Genomic DNA, 26,585 nt, shown 5'->3' with positions numbered 1-26,585 from the left:
AGCAATATTTTAGCATTAGCATTGGCCTACATTAATATTGTATTAGCATTAACCTAGCACTGGGGTTAGCCAATCCAATGAAACCTGGCTCTGTGAAATAATACAGAAAACATGATGAAAATTGTTGAAATAGAATAAAAGATCTAAAACCAAAAATGAAAGGTAACAGCAAAGGTCACCAGGAGGCGCTAAAGCAAACCTGCTAAAAGAAATATCTAAAATAATCCAAAATTGTAAAACTTACAAAAATCCAGGACACATCAGGACAGGACTAAATATTATTATTCTAAAGTGTGGGGTACCAAAGTTGGTCAAATCAGACTAAAAGTGGAATAAAAGACAGGATGTGGAATATATTCTCACAGTTGTTCAAATTAACACATTTCTGAGTTTAACAAAGAAAAATCAAAGTTTGGAGATGTTCACCATGTGATCCTGAAGAAAAATGGACTCATAACATCTTTATAAACGTCACAATGCAAGAAGAATTTAGTAGATTATGGTTTTCAAAAATGTGTATTAGTGTAATTAATGTTTCAAAATGGCCCCTGGCTGATTAAAAGAAGCTGTGATACCCTGTGTGACCACTGGGTGAAGCAATAACACAACAGAGAATCAATTATGTTTAGGATCGAATCAGATGATTAAAGCTGAAGCTAGGACTTCATAATATTTAAATTATTATTTATTATTAATCCTGATTAGGTTTTTTCCTTTATCAGCAGAATTCTGTGGCAGGAAGAAAGACAACAGAAGTATCTAAAGTAGAAATACATCCATTTTAAATCCTTAATGTGAATTATGTAATGTATCATTAGTAAACAATGAAGTAAAAAATATCTCATCATCAAAATACTTTATATTTACTTATATTCAAAGCATTTAAAGCATTCAGTCACAAACAAATGAACTAAATCAGTGATTCTCAAACTTTTTGGGTAGAAAAATGTCACCTCAATGTAAAAATATAAAAAATCCCAGCAGTTCGTCTTCAAAACTCATAAAAATAACTTGAAATGTGCAATAATCACATATTTTATAACAGTATAATAAAGTTATTTATAGTTCTGTACATCTTTATATCATAGGTTTAAATTACTATTCACTTTGTATAGTTTTCTGTAATTTTATATATTTTTTGTTGTCATTTTGTGTTTTTTTTCCTGTGATTTTTTGTTTTTTGAACACATTTTTTGTGTTTTGTGTTTTTTGTCATCTTTTTGAGTATTTTTGTGTAATTTTGTATATTATTTTTCTGTTATTTTATAAATTTCTGGTGTACTTTTTTGTGTGTTTTTGTTATCCTTGTTAAAATGTGCAATAATCAAATATTCTAGAGCAGTAAACAAAAAAACCAAAAAAAAAAAAAACGTTATTTAAGTGCAAAACCAATACATTTTATACCCACTATTTCTGTAATTTTGTGTATTTTTCTGTAATTTTACATGCTTTTTGGAGTTATTTCCTTATTTTTGCAGTAATCTTTTGGTATTTGTGTTGTAATTTTTTGTATTTGTTCACTTTCAAAGCAGCAAAAAAATAGTTTTTTTAAAAAGATGTTTTTATGACGTCACTTTCCTCTCGAATTCCCCTCTTTTTCTGCAGTTTCATTTATTTTTAAATCATGAGTGACACGAGTACTGTATGGGGACGCGCCCCTCTGGTTGGGAATCACACACACACGGATGTGTTTCCACAGAGCTGAGCGCACAGGAACTGCGCACGCACACACGCACGCACAGGGGGAGGAGGGGCGTCACAGCCGCTATCAGCAGCCCTGATCCTGGTTCCTGGGCCGTGGAGGGGTCGCTGGGAGCTGATAGCGGAGCGGAGGCCGGCGGGGGGTGCAGATGGGCCCGCCCGTGTCCGTCCGAAGGTCCGTGAACCCCGGGGGAGATCTACCGTTTCATCCCGACGGTGAGTTCCGCCTTTTTTTTTTATTTATTCCGCTGCACGAGGAAGCGACGCTCCTCATCATTTAGCGCGAGCGCACAAAGTTTCACACACACACGCACGCGCAGTGCAGGGTGTGACTGTGTGTTACCTAGTTACACCTCAGTGTGTTTACTTTAGCTTTCAGTGCAGCTCAGAGCACACACTGTTCACTGACGTATTGACTCATTCACTCACTGACTTAGTGACTCATTGATTCACTGACTTAATGACTCACTGACTCATTAACTCACTGACCTAATGACTCATTGATTCATTGACTTTATGACTCACTGACTCATTAACTCACTGACTTAATGACTCATTGATTCACTGACTTAATGACTCACTGACTCATTAACTCACTGACTTAATGACTCATTGATTCATTGACTTTATGACTCACTGACTCATTAACTCACTGACTTAATGACTCATTGATTCACTGACTTAATGACTCACTGACTCATTAACTCACTGACCTAATGACTCACTGACCCAAAGACTCACTAATGGCAGAGACTCAATAGTGTCGAGTTATGAGAACAGAATTAAAATGAGCTGATTCACACATTTGGGTTGAAAAAGTATTACTGTCAATAATAAAACAATTATAAATAAAAAATGAATAATACATAGTTGAGAATAAAGTTGAAATATAATGCTATGTAATAGCATTGACTTAGCAACAGCCATAACCTAGTCATATTTTTAACCTAGCATTAGCATTAGCCTAGCAATAACATTAACCTAGCAATAGCAATAAACTAGCATCAACTTAACCTAGCAATAGCAAATGACCTAATAATATTAGTATTAATTAAATTAAATCGGGGCTTTCGCTTTTAATTGGCCTTGTAATGTTATTACATGAATGGAATTTGTCCTCTGCATTTAACCCTCCCTGAGGAGCAGTGGGCAGCCTTTTTGCTTGCTCAACATCCCACAGTGATGGCACAGGTGAGACTTGAACCGCCAACCCTCCGATTACAAGCCCAGCGTCCTTAACCACTATATAATAATAATTATTATTATTATTATTATGATAATAATTATTATTATTATCATTTTTATTATTCTTATTATTAGTTTATAATAATAATAATAATAATAATTATTATTATTATTATTATAAAATAATAATAATAACAATAATAATAATTTTTTTTATTATTATTATAATTATAGTTATTATTATAATTATTATTATAATGATAATGATTGTCCATGTTTGTAGGTGAGTCTTTTAATTTGTGCTGCTTGTCTCTTCCAGCTGACACCTCACCATGCTCCCCCGTCACCTACGAACAGGTGCTTATGACCTACCGGGGGCGGAGTCTAACTACGCACCTCTGATTGGCTACCGGCCTCTGGCGCCTGATGGAGGAACGCCCAGCAGCCAATCAGGGAGGAGAGGAGGAGGGGATGAGACTGAGACGTCACATGTGAGTGTTTTTATGATGCCTTCACAATCAAACATGGAGAGTTATTGATCATCAATTGATCATATTTCATCATGTTTATCAAAGAACAGGAAGTGACCTGTGATTGGTTACTGACAGACGTCTCTCCAAACATTCATTAACTGTCTCTGATGTCAAAATAAAAGTCTGCTGGAGTGGACTCTAAAGACAAAACACACTGATCTTTTAAATAAACACTGTTTAGAACAAATTATATATATATTTCTATCATACATTTACATTTCTTGCTGTTTTATTTAAAAATATGTTGTTGTGCCTCCATCACTGCGATGATGTGGATGATGTTTTGTTTATTTTTGTTGTTGTTTGGTGTGTTTATTGGAGTCATTTTGTGTGTTTTTATCATTTTCTATTTTTCTGTTTGTTTTGCATATTTTTTTTATTTGTCATTTGTTTTCTATTTTTCTGTAATTTTGTAAATTCCTGGAGTATTTTTTTTCCATTTTTGTTGTCATTTTGTGCATTTTGTTTTATGTGTTATTGTTTTGAGGATTTTTGTTGTCATTTTGTATGTTTTTCTGTAATTTTACACGTGTTTTGTTGTTGTCATTTAGTGTATTTTTCTGTTATTGCGATCCATTGGTTGTTCCAGCTGTTTGTGATCTGTGGAGCAGTCGCTGAATAGTTGACTTTGTCGTTTCTAAACCAAACACATGGTTTCCTCTGAGCTCCACCCTCTCACTGACCCACATGACTTCCTCATGACTCAGTTCATCTTCACACTGAACCTCCAGCTTTACTCACAGCTAAAAAAAAGTCTGGGGCTTTCCCTCCGAGGTGCTGCTAAATAATAATAAATAATGCATGTGTCCACCTGCTGTCCCTGGGAGACGTGTCCGATGACGCTCCGTGCACTGAAACCCAACACATGAAATCAGAGACAGTAATACAGATACAGATACACATAAAGTCCCTCCCATTTAGTTTCTCTGCTCACACAAGAATAAAATGCATCAATGTTCTTAACATGCTAAAAGTATGTAACCTAATGAATTTCGAAATGACAGAAAAATACACATAAAGACAACAAAAATACACAAAATGACATAAAAAAGACACAAGAAAAACATAGAAAACACACAGAAGTGGCGAAAATGCATCGAATGACAGAAAAATGTACAAAAACCACAGCATAAACACACAAAACAACAACAGAAGTGACTAAAAAAACAGATTAAATGAAAATAAAATCCACATTTCTCCAAAAATCCACAAAAGGTTGAAATTAAAATACTCAAAATGACTTAGAATATACAGGAAGCAACAATAAAAATACACAAAATTATAACAAAATACACAAGAGGACTCCAACAACACATGAAATGAATAGAAAATCCACAAAATTACTCAGAATACACCCCAAAAAACAGTAAAAACATACAAAAGGCCTCCAAAAACAATAAAAACACATTAAATGAAAATAAAATGCTCAAAATGATTCCAAATACACACTAAACAACAATAAAAATACACAAAATGACTCCAAAAACACACAAAACCAAAGCAAAACTACACAAGACAACCACCAAAACACACAAACATCAAATGTGGTCATTTAGAGATAAAAATAGAAAAAGGAACAGAAAGGATAATTCACGGTTTGGATGAATTCCTGTTAGAATAAGAAGAGCTTGTGCTGTAAAGTGTGTGTGTGTGTGTGTGTTTACGAGCTCAGATCAGCTGAAGATAAGCGCAGTGATCATTCTACATACAGTATGTGTTTAGGGACAATCGTAAACACTGTTTTTAAACAGGGACGATTCTCCATGAGGTCAAATCCCATCTTTAGCTCAGAGCAGGAAGTGAACAAACAGGAAGTGAACAAACACCAGTGGAGACAAACGCAGGAAGCAGGACGTGAAGCTGCGACTCCATCGTTAGTCGTTAGTTTTAATTACACTCGAGCTGATCTGATTCCTGTTCCTTCTTTATCTCTGCTTTGATGAGGGCGTCCCTCGCTGCCTTTTATCTTTCAAAACATTCACATCAAAGCTGGGTTTTCTCTGCTGCTGACTCTTGTTGATACTCTATAGCAGGGGTTCTCAACCTAGGGGGCAGGGAGGGGGGTCGCCAGATGCCTTCAAAAAACTAACAATATATTTTTAACAATTTTTTCCACATAAGTTTATTTGTTTTAATTTTTTTCATTTATTTTTCCGTTTTTGTTTAATTATTTGTTCATTTTTTAAATTATTTTTTTTATTATTTATTCATTCATTTATCCACTTATTAATTTATGTATTAGTTTATTCATGAATAATTTTTTATTTATTCATTAATTTATTGGTTTATTTGTTTATTATTATTTGTATTTATTAATATTGATATGTATTATTAATATTTGTATTTATTCATATTCACATTATTATTATTATTATTATTATTATTATTATTTATTAATATAATGAATTATATTTTTAATTAATTAAATTATTTGGGTTTTTATAACCAAATGAAAATAATCAATTGAATAATTAATTGTATAAAAGTGTAATGAATTTAATTAAATCCGTTCAACTGTGTTTATAAAGTATTTTTACATTATTTTAAATTTTAAAAAAGTCTATATATATATATATTTATTTATTTTTTAAAGCATATTTAAAATGTTCGAGGTACATAAAATGTAGTTGTCGACCACTGGGATACACAGTGTGGCCCATTGCATCATGGGAAGGTCATGGAGAGGGGGTTGCAGGTCCAAATAAAGGCCGTATTGTTCTGGAAATAGCTCCAGGGTTTTGTGTGTGTGTGTGTGTGTGTGTGTGTGAGTGTGTGTGTGTTTTCCTGTCTGTGGAAGCGTTACACACACACACACACAGTCAGAGGGGGAGGGGCTAAGTGCTAACCTGCTCCTTCAGGTGTGTCTTTGTGAACTTTACGCACACAATAAAAGAGGCGGGGCCAACGGCAGCAGCAGAAAGTCCAGAACACGGAGCAGAGGATCGATCCAGTGTTCTTTCTGTGTTCCACACATTCCTTTCAGGACCTTTGAGAAGCTGCAGGACTGCTGCCTGTCGGGACCTGCTCAGGTGAAGCCGACCAGCGTGTTGACGTGTTGGTGGTGTGTGTTGCTCAGTGTTCATCAGGTTAAAGCTGTCGCTCTGTGAGCTCGTGTGTTTTTGAGGACAGGGTTTGGGAATAGAAAGCATCACAATATTCAAAACTTCTGCTTCGTTTTGTTCCTCAGTATTGACCTTTAACTGCTCCATGTTGTAATCAGATTACTTTAACAGCTTGTTCTTTCAGATGTGATGTCGCAGAAGTTAGAACATCAATTTATCATCCAGTGATTTAATAATGGCTTTAGAAATGAATGTTTTCACTTTAATCAATGTGCTCCTTTTGTTTGAGTGAACTTTAAAGTTTATTATTAATGCTAACATTTGGAAGGAATATATGACAACAAAACAACCAGAAAAACACACAAAACGACTACAAAGACACGCATAACAAGCATAAAAACACATAAAACGACCATTTAAACACACAAAATGACACAAAACGACTACAAAAACATAAAACACTCACAAAAACACACAAAATAACAAAAAAAAATAGAATGACCACAAAAACACACAAACGACCAGAAATACACATAAAACGACACAAAAATACATTGAACGAGCACAAAAACACAGAAAAACAGAAAACAACCTCTAAAACACAGCAATCGATGCAAAATGACCACTTAAACAAACAAAATGACCCTAAAAACCTAAGAGCAGAAATACACAATAAATACAACAAAAACACAGAAAAACACTAAAACACAGCAGTCGACACAAAATGACCACAATTAAAACACACAAAACAACAAAATAAACACCCAAAATGTCCCTAAAAACCCTCAGAAGACCATAAATACACGATACAAAAACACATAAAATGACCAAAACAACACATGGTCCAAAACTAAAATGCAAATAATTTTATTTCAAAGAGAATTAACATGTTTGAATGCACGTATCTTTCTACTTCCTGTTTGAGTCGTTAGCTCTGTGTGTCCCTATAAACGATAATTAAAGTGTAATTAAAGTATATCTGGTGTGTTTTCTGTTTTTGGCTGGATTTGACTTGTTGTATGACACAAAGGCTCCTGGGTAATAACAGAGCTACAGGCTTTTCTCACACTAACATAACGTGTGTGTGTTTCTTACTCAGGCTGAGCCGTCGCCCATGAAGACCACCTGGTACTGTCCCCTGGATTTGGTGAGGAGCTTGCATGTTCTTCCTGTTCATCAGCGTGTGGAACTGAGCTGATAATCAGATGATCCTGTGTGTGTTCCACAGTCCACGGTGGTGGAGGAGGAGGAGGACGGAGTGATTTACACCATCGTAGTCAAACAGCAGCACGGAGCGCCCAACGGTCCCAGGGTGAGTTCAACTACACACACGCACGCACGCACGCACGCACGCACACACACACACACACACACACACACACACACACACACACACACACACACACACACGCTCACACACACACACACACACACGTACACACACACGCTCACACACACACACACACACGCACACACACACACACGCACACACACACACACACACACACACACACTCACAGAAATTACTCAAAAATGCACAAAAGGACAGAAAAATACACAGAATGACAACAAAAGAACAAAAATTACTCAAAAACACACAGAATCACAGAATATAGAGATACACTAAACAACAGTAAAGATATGTAGAATAACTACAAAAAACCCACAAAATTGACTCAAAGACACACAAACTGCCAGCAAAAATACACAGAATGACTCAAAGACACACAGAATGATAGAAAAAGCTGAATGACAACACAAAAACCTAAAGCTTTTTGTGTAATTTGTGTTTTTCACTCTATTTGTACTATGTACAGGCCCATGTATATACAGTATATTTATCTACTGCTGAAACTGTGCAAATTTCCCCTTTGTGGGACGAATAAAGGATATTTTATCTTAAAACGCACAAAATGATAGAAAAAAATCAACAGAATGACCACAAAAAACACAGAAAGACACAAAATGACAGCAAGAATACACAAAACAAGAGCAAAAATACACAGAATGACAACAAAAGAACACGAAAATGACTCTAAAAACACACAATAACAACCAAAATGTACAGAATTACTCGCTGAACGACTAAAATGACACAAAACGTAATGAGATACGAGCCAAACCAACACATGGGCCTCGGCTGTGAAACAGGGTGTAATGGTTAAAGTAGTGAGTGTGTTATATTGTGATCCTTCCATCAGTCAGCAGCAGTGTTGGGCAAGTTACTGTAATCGGAGGGTTGCCGGTTCAAGCCTCACCGGGGCCGTCACTGTGGGATGTTGAGCAAGTCCCTTAACCCCGAACTGCTCCCCAGGCGCCGCAAAATGGCTGCCGACTGCTCCTCAGGGATGGGTTAAGTGCAGAAGACAAATTCCAATAATGTACTAACATTACATGGCCAATTAAAGGCGAAAGCCCGATTTAATCTTAATCTTAATCTTAATCTTAATCTTTAATCTTAATCTTAATCTTTAATCTTAATCTTAATCTTTTGAGTTACTTTCACCAAAATAACCACAGAAGTATGACTAGCATGTGTGCTAACATTCTAAAATGCTAAAATATAGTTTATTGCAGCTGATTATATACAGTATCCAGTGGAGGGTGATGTGGTATATGATAATGACTAATAACTATATATAATATACACAGTGACGTCTCATGGTGCAATACAATAAGTAATCACAAAAGCTGACAAAGTTAAAGTCTGGTAAGTTATGATAAAGATATGGTAAATATTTAAAGTCTAGACTTATTCATATGAAACACATAGAGCTAGAAACAACTAGAATGTATTATATAGACTTATGACATGACAAGACACACAATCTCTTTCTTTTTCTTTCTATTCTTTTAATGAAAGTTCACAGCACAAAGCTGGCGTGCACTGGGATTGGTCACCTTTTAAATGTCGCATGTTCATTTACAATATCTGTTTTTTACTGCTGCTAACATGGTGACCAGTAAAACTGTAACACTATTTTCTATGAGCGCTCAATACAAAGCAGTCATTAAGTCTCTAAATACAAACAATAACTAAACGCAAAAACAATCCAGGGAAATGTATCATTTTTAGCTGCCGTCGATATACGGTTAGCTCTGTTATTGTTGTTAGCTGCTAGCTAGCGCCATTTCTACTGTGAATGTCTATAAAAACAAACCACTTCTAAACCTAAAACCTCTACAGTGAACATTTAAGAGCAGGAATCTGATCTTTATGATGTCAGTTTGTGTCTCTGTTTGTAGTAATAACACGTTAGACAGTCACATGACCCAGTGACCATACTGTATGACTATGTTATGCTATCACTCTCCATGACAACGTTAGCTGGTGTTGGTGGTGATTCCACTGCTGACAGAGGCTTTCTATCCTCCACCACATCATCATCTCCTCACTTCTACACGTCAGACCAAGATAAACTTCATTTCTGCTGCTTTGTCTGACTTTTTTTCACACGTTCATCCTCTGTTTCTCTGTCACCTTGGTGTTACCGTGGCACCGGTCCAGATGTTTCTTCAACTTAATGCTGCTGTTTTTCACATCTCAGGTTAAAATACGTTGCATTACTGAGTTTTTTAACGGTTATAATGTTGTTACTTTTGTAACGCGTTACTTCCAACACTGGTCAGCATTGAGTCGTTCCCAGTGTGTGAAACAGGGTGTAATGGTTTTAGTGGTGAGTGTGTTATATTGTGATCCTTCCTGTTTCCAGTCAGCAGTGACGCGTTCCCAGTGTGTGAAAGCAGGAACTGAGGAGAAGCTGGTTCTCCACCTCCTCCACTCCTTCTCCATGGGGGACTCGTCCTTCGTCACCATCTTCCTCACCACCTATCGCTCGTTCACATGCACAGAGAGAGTGCTGGACATTCTCACAGACAGGTGGGACACGCGTCACCTGATGCTTTATGTTTATTTCATTTCATCACGTGTGTGTGTGTGTGTGTGTGTACTTTCACAGGTTGGAGAATCCACCAGGAGACGGAGAGAGGAGCCATCTACGGAGGTCCTTCAACAAGTCAGTTTTCCTCCTCCCAACGTGTGCTTTAGATTTAAAATGTAAAAATCAGCTCATATTTTAACCTGGGTTTGTTTATTTATTTATTTATTTATTTATTTATTTATTTATTTATTTATTTATTTATTTATTTATAACATGATCAGGATCAATGATCATAAAACTGATCAATATCTGGAAAAGAGCAGAGCTGGAGCTTGAAGGAGGTTTATTTATTTATGTATTTATTGGTGGAGGTTTAGGGCCTATAATAAATCCAGGATTTAATTATCTAGCTTTGTAGCATTTGAGCTTATTTATTCGTTTGTTTATTTATTTAGATTGTGGAGGTTAATTTATTTATTTATTTGGATTTCTTGAGGTTTATTTATGTGACGTTCACAGTGTCGGTGAACGTCACACGGTTCATGTTCAGGATGTGGGTCGGCCAATGTGTTGTCGGATGGGGCGTGTGGTGACACAAGCCCCGCCCCTTCACCTGAACTCTGACCAATCACAAAGCTGGTCCTTACTAAGCCCCGCCTCCCCTTCAGGGCCGTGTGCACCGTGTTTAGCACCTGGCTCTCTGAGTACCCTGAGGACTTTAAGACCCTGAGGGATCCGTCCCCACTGCTACGTCTGGCCCCCCTCCTTCCCACCGACTCATCGTCCGGTGTCGACCTGCGAGCTCGAATCCTCCGTATTGCTGAGGAGCTGAGTGAGAGGTCACTGCTGCCAGACAGCCACAGAGGTAAGTGAGACAGGGAATCAAACAGACCTACTGTATGTATGGGCGTTGTCATGGTAACCCTCTTCCTCCTCCATCTCTCTACAGGTCACACTAGTTCACACTTTCCTCCTTCTGACTCCGCCCACTTTGAGCCTACCAACATCCTGAGGTTCCAGTCGGCGCTGGTAGCAGAACAGCTCACCAAGATAGAGACGGTGAGTAGGAACAACGTCTGCAGTGCATTGTGGGAGGTGGAGTACATGGACCAGAGGTTCTCAACATAAGGATCACAAGGCACTGGGGGGGTAGGGGGGTCTCCAGATGCCTTCAAAAAGCTAAGAATATAATGTTTTTGAACAATTTGAGCTCATTTTTGCCTGTTTTTCTACCAAACTCACCATATTTTAACCTATTTTCATCACTTTTTCTTTCCATATTTTTGCTCCTTTTAATGTATTTTTGCTCCATTTCTCCCATTTCTGACACTTCTACATCACATTTTAATGTCTTTTCTGCACATTTTTTCCACTTTCCAGACATTTGTCACTTTTAACCTCTTTTCACCATATTTCATGCTTATTTTTGCCAATTTAACCATATTCATGATTTGTCATGCCAATTATTTAAATTTATTGTTTTTACTTTTTTCTGCCACTTTGAAGCTAATATTGACATTTATACAAATTTCTTTTATTAATTGATATGTGATTTTTTTTTTTTTACAATTCTAATTAATCGCATGTCAGTTATTTATTAAAATTCCTACAACTTTTCTAAAATTTTGTCACAATTTTTGAACAACTAATTTTGTGCACTGGTTTTCCACAGTTTAAAAAAAAACTTATTTTTCTACAATTTGTTTTAAAAAAAATTTAATTACAAAAATTTAGAACTTTTTCTATCAATTGTTTAATTATCCTACATTAATATTATTGAATTTTATTTTTTTTGTGCAATTTTAATTACAAACGGAATCGCTTTTTCCTGTTCAGAAAATGAAGTCCGTTTTTTTTGTAGGTAAACTGTAAAAGTAGCAAAACGTGTTTGGTTTTTGTGTGCGTTTGTCTGTACCAGGTGTGTGTATATTGTGTGTGTTTCAGGAGCTGTTTGTGCGTCTGGTGCCCTACCATTGCCTGGGCTCTCTGTGGTCTCAGAGGGATAAGAAGGGGAGGGAGGGCATGTGTTGGTCCGTCAGGGCCACCATCCGTCAGTTCAACAGACTGGCCAACGCCGTCCTGGCCTCGTGTCTGTGGTCCAGGACGATGAGCAGCCAGCAGAGAGCCAGACTGCTGGAGAAATGGATCAGAGTGGCAGAGGTCAGTCACCCGTTATCTGATACTGTAAATAATACTGCATATTTAATCCCATTCTCCACTCACACACACACATTTAAAGGTTATCCAATAATCCAAACCATTTTTCTGATTTAGCACCTTTAACAATAAATTAAACACTTCCCCACAGTTCTTTTTACCCACAGTTTTTATAATAATGTTCAATTTACTTTCCTACATTTTTATTTTTTTAGAATTAAAAAAAAAATTACATTTTTTTTGGATAATTTATTTATTTATTACTTTTAACACATTTTTTACAATTAATTTTCCATTTTTTTGTGGACTGGTTTTGCACATTTAATAAAAATAAATAAACTTTCCCACAATTTTTTTCAGGTTTTTTTTTTTCTTTCAAATTCACCCTATTTTCCTACAATTAGTTTTTAGAATTTTTTCCTTTTTTTTGGCCATTTTTCATTTTTCAATAATCCTACATTAATATTTATAAAATTAAATGCATGTCAGTTGTTTTACATGTTTTTAATTTCCATAGTTCATCAATATTCCAAAAACTTTTCTTAAATATTTTAATATTTTTTTTTTTTAATTTCTAACATTTTTCTACAATTTTTCCTAAAATTTTATTGACCGTTTTTTCCACAATGTCCTCCAGGTCTTTAGAAAAAAAAATCTATAATTGTATAAATGAAATAAAAATATAAGTGTTTCACAAATGTTCTACAATTCCTCTTTCACAATTTGTTTTCTTATTTCCCCAAAAAAACACGAGCATAGATTCACAAATACAGATTTGACTCAAATTTCAGTGTTTTGTGTTAAAACGAATGTTTGAAAAGCTGCAGAAAACATGTATTATGTGAAAGCCACACACACACACACACACACACACACACTTGGCTCAGTGCCTCATGTGGTCTCGTGTTCACGTCTTGTTAGCGACGGCAAGCATGAGTCAGCAGGTTAGAGTGGAGCTGTAACTGAACAACTGTGTGTGTGTGTGTGTGTGTATATATATGTGTGTGTGTAAATACGTATGTATTCGTGTGTGTGTGTGTATACATGTGTGTGTATATACGTGTGTGTGTGTATACATGTGTGTGTATATACGTGTGTGTGTATATACGTGTGTGTGTATACATGTGTGTGTATATACGTGTGTGTGTGTACATATACGTGTGTGTGTATATACGTGTGTGTGTATATACGTGTGTGTGTGTATATACACGTGTGTGTGTGTATATACGTGTGTGTGTGTATATACGTGTGTGTGTGTATACATGTGTGTGTATATACGTGTGTGTGTGTATACATGTGTGTGTATATACGTGTGTGTGTATATACGTGTGTGTGTATACATGTGTGTGTATATACGTGTGTGTGTGTACATATACGTGTGTGTGTATATACGTGTGTGTGTATATACGTGTGTGTGTATACATGTGTGTGTATATACACGTGTGTGTGTGTATATACGTGTGTGTGTGTATATACGTGTGTGTGTGTATACATGTGTGTGTATATACGTGTGTGTGTGTATATATACGTGTGTGTATATATACGTGTGTGTGTGTATATATACGTGTGTGTGTGTATATACGTGTGTGTGTGTATATATACGTGTGTGTGTATATACGTGTGTGTGTGTATATATACGTGTGTGTGTATATACGTGTGTGTGTATATATACGTGTGTGTGTGTATATACGTGTGTGTGTGTATATATACGTGTGTGTGTGTATATACGTGTGTGTGTGTATATACGTGTGTGTGTGTATATACGTGTGTATGTGTATACATGTGTGTGTATATACGTGTGTGTGTATATACGTGTGTGTGTGTGTATATATACGTGTGTGTGTAACAGGAGTGCCGTGGCAGGAAGAACTTCTCGTCTCTCTACGCTATAGTTTCAGCTCTACAGAGTAACTCCATCCACAGACTGAGGAGGGCGTGGCAGGAAACAGACAGGTCTGTTCTCACAGATTACAGGCTGTTCCACCCCCCCCTCCACACACACACACACACATCTAACCCCTCCCCCCCACCCTCTCTTTCATCCCATTGAAACCCAACCATGTGCCTAGAGCGACACCAACTAGAAGCTAAATCCATCATTTCTTGCAGCAGCACTTTAGGTTTCCAACACATGATGAAGGGGCGGGGCTAATAAATGTAGGATGCTGATTGGATGGAATCACTTTGTTAGACCCCGTTAGAGTAGCTATACCAGACAACTTTTATCACAGGGGGCGGAGCCATAAACTTGTGACTGTACTTGATCTGAGGGTCACATGATCAACATTAGCGTCAGCATTAGAATAATAACGACCAATCAGAGCATTAACAGGAAACTATAAAGAAGGAAACATTGTGTTTTTCTGTATTTTTATGTGCTTTGGGAGTTTGTGTTTTTAGAATCATTTTGAGCCTTTTTTATTTTATTGTGTGTGCTTTTGGAGTTGTTTTTTGTGTATTTTGTCATCATTTGTTGTATTTTTCTGTCTTTTTATGTGTTTTAAGAGTTATTGTGTGTTTTTTTAGAATAATTTTGAGCCCTTTTGTTTTATTTTGTATTTTTGGAGTTGATTTGTGTATTTTAGTTGTCGTTTACGTATGTTTTAGTTTGAGTTTTGTCTGTTTTTGAACTTGTTTCCTGTATTTCTATTATTTTGTGTGTTTTCTTGTCATCTTGGTGTATTTTTCTGTCTTTGTATGTGTTTTAGGATTTACTTTGTGTATTTTTGAGAACAATTTTGAGCCTTTTTGTTTTATTTTGTGCATTTTTGGACTTGATTTGTGTGTTTTTGTTGTTTATGTATCAGTCAATCAATGTTTGTCATTTGAAGAACAGTAACATTTTGTACATGGTATATTGTAGAGTGCATAATTATTGAACCCCTTAATAAATACATAACTCCTGTGTAAAATGGCATCTCTAAAGTATGTGACGTTACAAAAACGTCTTAAAAGTATCAGAAACAGTCAGAATTGAATATGTATGTTTTAGTTGTTTTACTTATTTCCTGTATTTATATTATTGTGTGTTTTTGAGTTATTTTATTGTCGCCTTGTGGCTTTTGAGAGTTGTTTTTTATTTTCATGTTGTAATATTACTGTTGTTTTGTGTATTTTTGGAACTGTTTTCATTTTGTGTCTTTTTGTTTTTGTTTAGGAGTTGGTTTGTTTGTATTTTTTTGTTGTAATTGTTTGTTTTTGAAGTCCTGTTGCGCATTTGTTTATATACATCTATATATATAGTATTATATTTATATTGTGTGTGTGTGTAGCCAGCGTAACGCCTCTACTCTTACTGTTGTGTGTTCATTTTTAATATCTCAATGTTCACACACTCTGCAGGGAGGCGCAGAGGAGATACGAGGAGCTCTCTGAAATCTTCTCAGACAAAGACAACTACGCTCAGAGTCGTGAGCTGCTGAAGGAGGTGAGAGACGGAGCCGGTTCAGTGAGAAACGTGCACTATTGTTTAGTGCACGTTTCTCAGTCCACTCATGTCACAACATGAAACCCTTGCAGGCAGAGACACGATAAAGTAACACTAAATCACTCCTTTAGGACAGTTTAAAACTCTTTATTAGGTTTAATGTAATGCCTTTTATTTTGAAAGTTCATTTTAAAAACACGATAGAGAAGAACAAATGAAAATGACGCTTTAAGTCTTTATTTTAAACCAATAAATGTAGTTATGTGAGGAAAAACTCATCATTAGTGAGAATAGACACCAGATTTATCACAACACCCGTCATTTTGTACGTCACTGCAGATTCTGGACGCACACAAAGTGACAGGAAAACACAACATGACGACAAAAATAACAGAAAAGTGGAGACGACAAAAACAAACGACAAGAAAAAACACATAAAATTAGGGAAACCAACAAAATAACACACAAACAACTATGGGAATACACAAATGGGCAACAAAAAGTACACAAAATGAGAATAAATATTTTAAATGATGCCAAGAACACACAAATAACACAAAATGATACAACATTAGAGGAAAAAACACACTACGACAATGGGAATGGTTAGAGAAAAAAATGGTTAAATGTTACCGAGGACACAAACAACAACAAAATAAAGAAAAGGCACAAAAATAAAGAAAAGTTTAGTAAATATTTGCAGGAACAAACAAACAGAGAAAAATATGTTAAATGATACCAAGAACACAAACACCAAAATTATGCAAAAAAATGACAAAAACACAAAAAATTAGACAAACATGTACAATATAACATCAAACACATACAAACAACACAAACAAGTCAAATGTTCTACGTAATCTCACGTGATTTCAGCACGTGCTTACGATGCGTGCACGTCTACAGACAAATATAAAACTGACACTAATAATTAAGTGTAATGACGTCTGATGAGGGAAAAAATGTGTAAATTTTTAAATTGTGTGTAATTGTCAGAGTGAATTGTGGGTCAAACGTTTTCCTGGTTTTTGTTCCCACAGGAGGGAACGTCAAAGTTTGCCAACCTGGACAACAGAGTGAACAACAGGTACCACAACAAGGTGAGTGATAGCATCACTGTGCTAATGCTAAGGTTAGCATGAGGGCCCCTAGCATTTGCCTATGCCACGGTCCGGCCCTGATGATGATTGATTGATGATGATGATTGATTGATGATTGATGATGATGATTAATGATTAATGATTAATGATTAATGATTAATGATTAATGATGATGATGATGATTAATGATTAATGATTAATGATGATGATGATGATGATGATGATGATGATGATGATGATGATGATGATGATGATGGATGATGGATGATGGATGATGGATGATGATGATGATGATGATGATGATGATGATGATGATGATGATGATGATGATGATGATGATCTCTCTAGTCCCAGGCTCAGGGAACCGTTCCGTACCTAGGAATGTTCCTCACTGATCTCACCATGTTGGACGCAGCCGTTAAAGACAGACTGGATGTGAGCGGTTCCACTATGACCTCATCACATGATGTCACTGGTTTAATCACATGATGTCACTAATTTAATCACATGATGTCACTTTTCTTCCACAGAACGGATACATTAACTTTGACAAACGGCGGAGGGTGAGTTTATTATTAATGATGATGAATCATATGACACTGAATTATCATTTTCTGTATTTTATTGTTCTTTTATATATGTTTCTGTTATTTCTGTGTACACTTATCGTCTTGTGGTGGTTTTGAATGGAATTAGACGGAGTCATGTTGAAGGGTCAAAGGTCAGATGTGGACACAGGGTTTATTGTCAGACAGACTGGTCTGTGATTCAGAGGTTTCCATGTGTGTGTGTGTGTGTCCTAATGAATGTGTAGTTGTTCTGTGTTCTCAGGGTTTTGTATGCTGCTAATGATAGCGCTAAGCATAACAATGACCGAGCCTCTGAGTAGAGACCTTGGTAAATGGTGTATGATGGTATCTGGCCTACATAGGACAGTGTGTGTGTAATCACACATCAATCCTTCCTTTGTTAATAAAAACAATCATTTTAATAACCACTTCCTATTTTATCTAAATCTCACGGGTTCTTTACAGATGGATCCCCTGATAGGATCCCCTAATGAACACATTAGCATACCCTCACACAGTGACCACTGTAAATGCTGTTATTACACAAACACAAAGCCTGGTCCTCAGCGTCCAATCACCAGACAAGCAAAAGACGACTACTGACCTCGTGTTGTACTGTATATTTTTCTGTTATTATTGTGTGTGTTTGGACTCTATTTGTGTATTGCTGTTTTGTGTTATTGTTTTTGTTGTCGTTTTGTATATTTCTGACTTATTTTTGTGTTAATTTGTAGTGTTGTGTGTGTATTTGTAGTCATTTTATGTGTTTTAGATTATATTAGATACACTATATTAATCCATTGAAGGCTTCGTTAGAGAAATTATATTTCCAGCAGCATTACAGAGTGGAAATAATATATCAATATAGAAAATACAGAATATACCAGAAGAAATTAGAATGTACAGAAATGAATAATAAACTAACAAGGTTGATTACAACTACTGCTCCTTTTCTGTCTGTTCACCCTCCTCCCCCCAACCCAGGAGTTTTACACTTTTTGTTAACATTTTGTTTATTCCTGTTGTCATTTTGTGTACTTTTGTCATTTCATGTGTTTTTGGAATCCTTTCCTGTATTTTATTGTTCTTTTTATATATTTTTCTGTTATTTCTGTGTATATTTCTAGTCGATGTGTGTGTGGAGTTATTTTGTTAACATTTATTTTATCTTGTTGTTATTCTGTGTACTTTTATTGTTGTGTTTTTGTAATCCTTTTCTGTCTTTCGTTGTCCTTTAGTATATTTTTCTCTAATTTGGGGTGTTTAGGGGTCACATGTCACCATATTTACACTAGTTTTAACCTCTTGGAAGAAGATTTTTATTCAGTTTTTGTTCATTTCTGGTCTTTGTGATTCTTCTAAGTTTTCTAGTCAAGTTTCAGTCGCTGTGCACAACATCTGTGAGTTTCATGGAAAGATCTGACGTTAAGTCACATTTTAGCTGAGTTCACGCTCGACATTGCCGTGTTTCTTTGGAGGCGTTCTCCAACTGTAATTAATGATGATGATGGTTGAACGTGTGTGTGTCCAACAGGAGTTTGAGGTTCTCGCTCAGATCCGCCTCCTTCAGTCTTCCTGTAAAAACTGTGTTTTCCTGACAGACGAGGCGTTCATGCGCTGGTACCACAGCGTTCCCACGCTCACTGAGGAGCAGAGGTCAGCACGTGCACACGTCAACAAATGCACGTCGTACATGTTGTGATCCTACGATTGTGTTGCAGTTACCGATTGTCCAATGACATCGAAGCACCGATGGAGCCGAGCCCACGAACCCTGAACCCGACCGTCATCATCACAGAATGTCCAGAGTGAGTCATTAAACATCAGCTGATCATCATTAATAATGATGAACAATAATATAATAACAGTTTACTGCTATAAACACACTAACTGTGTTTGTATTTACAGTTTAAACTCGTCTCGGTCCAGTTTGGCCAATGATGGAGACGGAATGTTTGACTTTCAGTCCCCAGTAAACAACCTGCTCTCTAAACTCACTAAGGTACAAACAACCATCATTATTATTATTATAGATATCATTAATGTTGATATTACTATTATTTTTAATTGATATTATTATTATTACTTAAGAGCATCTAGAATGATAAACACACATAACAAAATCAACATAGTGCCTTCATCTGCTGTATTTATGCAAGCGTAGTTGAAGCTAATTAGCTTAGCAGAGGCTAACACTAACACGGTCATTGTTGAGAAATAAAAGGTCTTTGATAATTACCTGTGTTCACAAACAATGTCACAGATTCCTGAGACTCCAATAAAGACGGGTAGAGTTGTTGGGCTGAATCTTTAGGTAGGAAAGGCAAATCCATGAGGGAAGTTGTGTAGACTCTGATTCATTTTAAATTGCGAGGCTTTCTGCTGTGTTGACGTTTTACCAGAAGTCCACATACACTACGATTGCTTATTTCTGGTTGTTGGTAGTAAAGGATTCCAGATGAGGAGATCAGTGCTGAAGGATCACTGTCATGTTGTTACACCAGTTACTGTTCACATCATCCATCTGCAGCACCATCCTCATGTTCTTTTGGTTCTGAAAAGGTTTTTGAACCATTTCTTTAAAGGATTGTCTTTAGAAGCTGCTTCTCCTTCTCCTTCTTTTGTTCATTCTCCTGCTTCTGCTCCTTGTTCTTCTTCTCCTGCTCCTGAATTGTGGCTTGCACTTTGTTGAAGGCTTCCTGTGTTTCCGTGAGCGTGGCCTTCATGTTGGACATAGTAATGATGTGGTTGGACCACTCCTCTTCCATTTCCACGTCTTTTCTCTGCTTCATCCAGGGTGGTCTGTAGTTGGACCAGCGTTTCTTTGGTCTGGTTCTCATTATTCAGCTTCAGCTTCCATTTCTGTGATTGTTTTCACAGCTTTTTCATTCTCCACCACCAGTTGGTTCCATTGGTCTGTCCTGGTTTTTAAGTCATCCTCCTCCATTATCAGAGTGGTCTCCAAACGTGAAATGGTTTTTTGTTGTCCATCTATTGTACGTTTGTTCTGTTTTAAAACACTATTCATGTTGTAGATGTTATACTCAGCTTTCTGCTTTAAAAACATTTGTTCCTTGTTCTGAAGCTTGTTAGTAATGTTCAACACAGCAGCCTTTTCTTCATCCAACTGCTTCTTCTGAGCCTGGACCTTCTCACGTAGCTCCCACATATTAAGTTCTAGGCTGTCCTCCCACTGGCTACTTTTCTGGTCTAATTCAGTTTCAAACTCATCTAGTAAAAATTTGAGGTAGGACATTTCCTCTTCCTTTAGTTCCAACATTAGGTCATTTTTTTCTGTTCCTGTTGTGCCTGATCCATTGAAAGACGGACACTTCTTCTGAAGGATGGAATCCATTTCTTTTCCCCGATTCAGCATCTTTGTTTTCTCTTCTACCCACCTAAGTGTGACGTCTGGACCATGATGAGCCTCTGGAGCAGCAGCAGACTGATGTAGATCAGCTGGTTCCTCTGTCTTACACGTCTGAGGATCATTAAAACTGTGACAGTCCTTCTTCTCCCAAGCTGGTGGAATGAAGTCTCATGTGCATTATTGGATGAGATCTCATAACAAGAGAATTTATCAGAAGAATCTTCAGTTTGTGCTGTGATGTTTGTTTTCTCCATTTTTTAATTTCAGATGCAAAATATGTGAACTTTACCAAAAAGCTTCAGGTCTGTCAAACAGTAGAACTCTGTTCGTCTTTGTTTTGTCATCGTTAGAGAACCCAGTGCAAGATTCTGAATGCTGATTGGCTGTTAGGAACCACCAGGGTGGAATATGAAATACTCTCAATATTATTATTTCTATTTCACTGATTTCCTTTAATTTCATTATTTATTTTATTTACAATATTATCCATTGTCATATATTACATGTATTAATAATACCTGATGTATGTATATATCATCTACATCCTATTGTAATATTAATAAGCTATACTGTATGTATACATATATAATTTTGTATCTAAAAATACAGTGAGAGAGAGGAAGACAGTTTAGACTGGAGAGGGGGGAGGGGCTTCTGAGCAGCCGCGCCCACACTGATAAACTGGCAAAGCTCTCAAGTCTCACTGATTGGACCTGATGTGAGTCACTGATGTGCCAATGTTCGTCTTTGTTTACATGTGTTCTGCGTGTTGATTGGCTGGGAGGCTGGAAAAAGGGCGGGGGCGTAAGCGGAGAATGGGAGAACATTCGGTTCCCACGGATGTTGAGATAAATGACGGAGTAAGACGGTTCTGTTTGTGTTTTAAATTGTTTATTTTGGCTTTGGATTATAAGATTGGATTTATTTAATTGCTCTTTACATCCAAACATTCTGAGTTTCAAACATTGCACGTGTTATTTTTTTTGCCCCAAGAAAGAAACAGAACCTGCCCTGCTGTAGCACAGGTTTATGTTTTTATTTTGATATATTTATGGGAATGTAAAGTTCATGCAATACTCAACTAAAGAGTAAGACATTTAAACAGAATAATGCAGTTAGGATTTCCTCAAATCAACCAATTCATTGAAACAAATGAAACAGCAGCAGTGGGTATAAAACAAATGTGGGTCAATAATCATCATTAATATTATTATTATCATTAATATTAGTCTGTGTCATTTAGCTACTGCATCATCATGTGTGATTTACGTAAGGTCGGCCCACCTGTCACGCCTGGTGGAGGTGGTGATGAAGGATCCAAGCGCAGAAAGATTTGGAGTCAGCAGCAGGCGTTAGCGTTCAAAGATCCACTCTATGTTTAATAATCAAACAAACAAACCCAAAAACACCCGAGGGAGGAAAAGTGGAGCAGGAGACAGAAAATAGTCAGTGTGTGAACAAACGCTCTAAAGCTTGATTGGGAACGGGTCACACCTGAGTGCCAAACAGGAGGGCGTTACTGACATCACTGGGGGGAGGAGTCACAAACAGGAAAACTAGGAAGCACAAAAAGACAAGAGTTAAAACATGAAACTAAAGAGAACAAACAAAGAGGAGCACACAGGTTAAACACCAAACACACCATGACATCATCTGCTTACCAGAATAAAGTGTGAGCGCTTGTTCTGTGTCACTGTTCATTTCTACATCATTCTGTTTCTTACATGAAGCATTCTCTGTGCTTTTGTGTCTATTTTTGTTACTGTCTTGTGTTTTCTTATCATTTTGTGTTTTATCTCGTTGTCATTTTGTGTTTTTGCTGTTTGCTTGTTTTTTGCTTTAGTTTTTTTGAATTTACCAAGTCGTCTTGTGTATTTTTGTTATTTTGTGTGCTTTTGTTTGTAGAATAATACCAAAATTGTCGCTTCCATTTTAGGAAGTGATTCCGTCATGTCCGTCCGATTTCTTCAGTCATATAAAATCTAAGTTCCTAGTGATGATTATTCAATTACTGAAGGGAACGTTTCATTTTCCCTCCGTTTTTTCCTGCAGCACATGAGATCTCCGTCCGTCTCGTGTCTGGACGTGGACACGTCACCGTCTACCACAGAATCCACCCCCGCCACATTGACCCCATCCTCACCGTCGAAGTCCCACCGCCGCTCCGCCTCCTGTGGAACAAACCCTCTGAACAACACCCCGGGATCAGGACCCGACATGAGGATCATCAGGATACGGATGGACCTGCACGACGGGAACCTGTACCGCAGCATCCTGGTCAGCCCAGAACTCTTTAGGTCTGAGCACATGATGTTCATCGTCCAATCATTACTGCTGTCCTTCCTCAGGTCACGAGCAACGATAAAACCCCCACAGTGATTAGCTCCGCCTTAGAGAAGCACAACCAGGACCCCAAACACACCTCCAGATACGAGCTGGTCCAACTGCTGCCTGAAGGAAAAGGTGAGCATGGAGTACGCGTCATAGAAAAAACATGCAAAACCACAAGGAACAACACACAAATGACAAGAAAACTCACAAAATGAAAACAAAACACAAAGCCACAAAAAGAATTACACAAAACAACAATAAAAATACAAAAAACAAACAACAAAAACACACAAACAATAACAACAGAAAACAACATGAATAACACACTCTAGAATGTATACACAAAACCACAGGGACAACACATCAAATGAAAACAGTAAATGTTGTAATGTTCACTTTGGTCATCAGTCTAAACGCTGACACGGCAGCCATGTTTGTTCCTCACGCTGCAGAGCTGCTCATCCCAGCGACGGGAAACGTTTTCTACGCCATGACGTCATCCAGCGTCGACTTCCTGTTGAGGAAGAAAGGAGGAAGTACGCCGCTGGGCTCTCAGCCAATCAGCACGGAGACCAGCGCCACGTTCCCTCGCATCAAGGCCAAGGGGAGGAGACTCGTACGGACTCTGTTTTGATTGGACCTTCGGCCTTCCTGGTACCAAGGGGGCGTGTCCAACCTGCGTATTTCCTCCTCCCACAGTTTAGAATACAGACGTCGCTCGCACAGACGCTGACAAACTCGAGGGATCTGATCCCATCAGGGTTCCACATTGATCACTGATCACTGATCGATGATCACAGGATAAACTACTGACAGGGCTCTTTAATTTGCTACATCCATTATAAGATGTTAAAATGAAAAGACTTTATTGGTTCTCATCTCCACATCAACCCTTACTTTTCTCACCATCTAAAGAGAGAGACGTTACTGTCAAAAGCTGTGTGCATTAAAGGAAAATATACAAAGTTTAAAATACAACAAATGACCAAAAAATGACACTAAATGACAGAAAAATGAAAAGAATGACCACAAAAACACATAGAAATACAAATAGTGGCTCCAAAACTGCACAAAATTATATAAACACCACAGAAGAAAAGAGAATGACAGTAAAACATATAGAAATGAAAGAACTTGCTTCAAAACTGTACAAAATGCCATAAAAATGGCAGGAAAATATACAAAATTAAAACAAAAAATAAAGAAAAATAAAGATAATAAAGAGAAATACAAGAAATGGCTCCAAAACTGCACAATATTGCTTAAAAATGACCGGAAAATATACAAAAACTCAGAAACCCTTTGTTCTTTCCTGTATTAATGCTCAGATGTGTAATTCCTACATGAATGTTGATCATGTGGACCGGGGTCGTCATGGTGATCGGCCCGTGGGCTTTTAATGAAATGAAAAGTGATCGGAGCTGAAGAATCACTGCCAAGTAACTTCCTGCTACTGCTTTTTTACGGCGCGCCTCGACCGTAGCGCGGAGAAGGATTTCCTTAAAGATTCCAGAAAGGAAGCGTTGATGTAGTGACAGCTAGAGCTAATCAAAGGAGAACGGATTCTTCCACCTGGAGCTGGAGTTATGAGTGAAAAACGTGACTCAGTAAATAAAAGAACTGTGGTTCACAACTAGTACGGCTTCAGGGCTCAAAAACCAGCCCAAATATGAGCAAAAAAGGAAAATAGTCACATTTTAGACGACTTACAATCTTAAAATTCACAAGATGAAAAGATGGAGCAGTTTGAGCCTGAAATTAAACATCAATTCAGTTTAAGTATTTTAGACAGAAAATTTAAAAAAAACAAGTTAAAAATACTGAAATACAATAAATACAAAGTAAATAAAATCAATAATAGATTTAAATGCTTGGAATAATAACAATGAATATTCTTCATATTCTCGATCAATCCAGAACCTATTCTTGATTTGGAACCAATTATTGATTCAAACCGATTGAAATCACAAACAAAACTCTTCGTAACAAATAAAATGAGACTAATGTCAAAGTTGGTGATAGATTAGATTATTCAAATTAAACGAAGGAGGTTGAAACATTGAAAGTTTGCGATTTTTCGAATAAACGTAGAAAATGTTTAAAAACTCATGAAATTAGTAGAAATGTTAAAATCCATCATTTAAAAATGTGGAAAAAGTTGCATTTTTGAAACGCTTAGTTAGTCAAAAAACAAATGTTTAAACGTTTTTATTTGTCCTAAATTTAACTGGAGGTTGATCTTGTAAGCAGTGAGCTTTATTTTGAAAGGTTGGCGATCAGAACGCCCAGGCTTGTCTCACGTCCCCCAGCATCTGACTGTGAACCGGTTCCAGGTTCAACTGGTGAACGTTTGGCTCTAAAAGCTATTTTTGCAGCTGAAAGCACTTTGAAAGGTTTAAAAAGGTTTGAGCATAAGCTAAACTTCCTGAATGCAGTTCATTTTTGGTTTTGTGGCGTTAACGTGTGTGTGTGTGTGTTTGCTTTAGTGTGCGTCTGATGATCTGTGGTGCTACGGATGCCTGTGAGGCTAACTTTCAGTGGAGGCGCCGCAGCTTCAGAGAGGACATGGTGATGCTTTGCTAGTGATTGTTTTAGTGCCTTTTCTTCTACCGACTGTTCTCATGTTTACATCAGAGACTTTATCCTCCTCCTGAGAACCAAATATTCATCTTCATGATGAAAAATGTTGCCTAAAAGTGTTCGTCAACTACGTCTTTAAAGTGACAATGACTAGAGAATGACTCATTAAAAACTATATCTAAATATATTGATATTTACGTCAACTAATAAAAACTAAACTATAATGTTCACGTGGGACGAAAGCCATCAAAAAATGACAGGAAAATATACAAAATGAAAACAAAAAATACAACAAATGACCAAAAATGACAGAAAAATAAAGATAACAACCACAAAAACACACATAAATACAAGAAATGGCTTCAAAACTGCAAACATTATATAAAAATGACAAGAAAATATACAAAATGAAAACAAAAAAATATAACAATGACCACAAAAATACAATAAATGGCTCCAAAACTGCACAAAATTATATAAAAATTGGAATAAAAATACAACAAATGACTGAAAATAAAGAGAACGATCACAAAAACATAGAAAAATACATGACACAAAATTACAGAAAAATATACTAAATTAAAATAAAAATTACAACAAATGACCAAAAATGACAGTTTAGTCGACTAAAGCAAGAATTTATAACGGAAATCAGGAAATCTGATGACTAACTTTGGACTAAAACCAAG

General features: G+C 36.8%; 1 protein-coding gene across 2 annotated transcripts; it reads left to right on the top strand.

Annotated features, from left to right (window-relative positions):
* Positions 1-1,702: 1,702 nt before the first annotated feature.
* Positions 1,703-26,213, top strand: rgl2 (ral guanine nucleotide dissociation stimulator-like 2). 2 transcript variants are annotated; one of them, XM_028470986.1, is made up of 20 exons: positions 1,703-1,917; positions 3,206-3,377; positions 7,581-7,628; positions 7,710-7,793; positions 10,195-10,361; positions 10,441-10,497; positions 11,031-11,227; positions 11,312-11,421; positions 12,307-12,522; positions 14,369-14,472; positions 15,862-15,946; positions 16,987-17,046; positions 17,395-17,481; positions 17,577-17,609; positions 19,150-19,271; positions 19,337-19,423; positions 19,524-19,617; positions 23,038-23,262; positions 23,334-23,448; positions 23,769-26,213. In XM_028470986.1, the coding sequence occupies exons 2-20, from the start codon at positions 3,219-3,221 to the stop codon at positions 23,948-23,950; spliced, it is 2,232 nt and encodes a 743-aa protein (XP_028326787.1). In that variant the 5' UTR covers positions 1,703-1,917; positions 3,206-3,218; the 3' UTR covers positions 23,951-26,213. The 2 variants fall into 2 exon arrangements, with proteins under 2 accessions (XP_028326787.1, XP_028326788.1); XM_028470987.1 differs by lacking the exons at positions 1,703-1,917; positions 3,206-3,377 and adding an exon at positions 6,312-6,448.
* The last annotated feature ends 372 nt before the right edge of the window (positions 26,214-26,585 follow it).

Source organism: Gouania willdenowi, chromosome 16 (genome assembly GCF_900634775.1).
Source record: "Gouania willdenowi chromosome 16, fGouWil2.1, whole genome shotgun sequence".
Taxonomy (NCBI): domain Eukaryota; kingdom Metazoa; phylum Chordata; class Actinopteri; order Blenniiformes; family Gobiesocidae; genus Gouania; species Gouania willdenowi.
The sequence above is the reverse complement of the archived record's forward strand: the minus strand, read 5'-3'. Positions and strand labels throughout refer to the sequence as shown.

Excerpts from the sequence above, each read along its gene's own strand:
- rgl2 (XM_028470986.1), top strand. The coding sequence starts at position 3,219 with ATGCTCCCCCGTCACCTACGAACAGGTGCTTATGACCTACCGGGGGCG. Across the intron at positions 11,228-11,311 it reads GCTGCCAGACAGCCACAGAG|GTCACACTAGTTCACACTTT; the intron begins GTAAGTGAGACA and ends ATCTCTCTACAG. Across the intron at positions 12,523-14,368 it reads AATGGATCAGAGTGGCAGAG|GAGTGCCGTGGCAGGAAGAA; the intron begins GTCAGTCACCCG and ends TGTGTGTAACAG.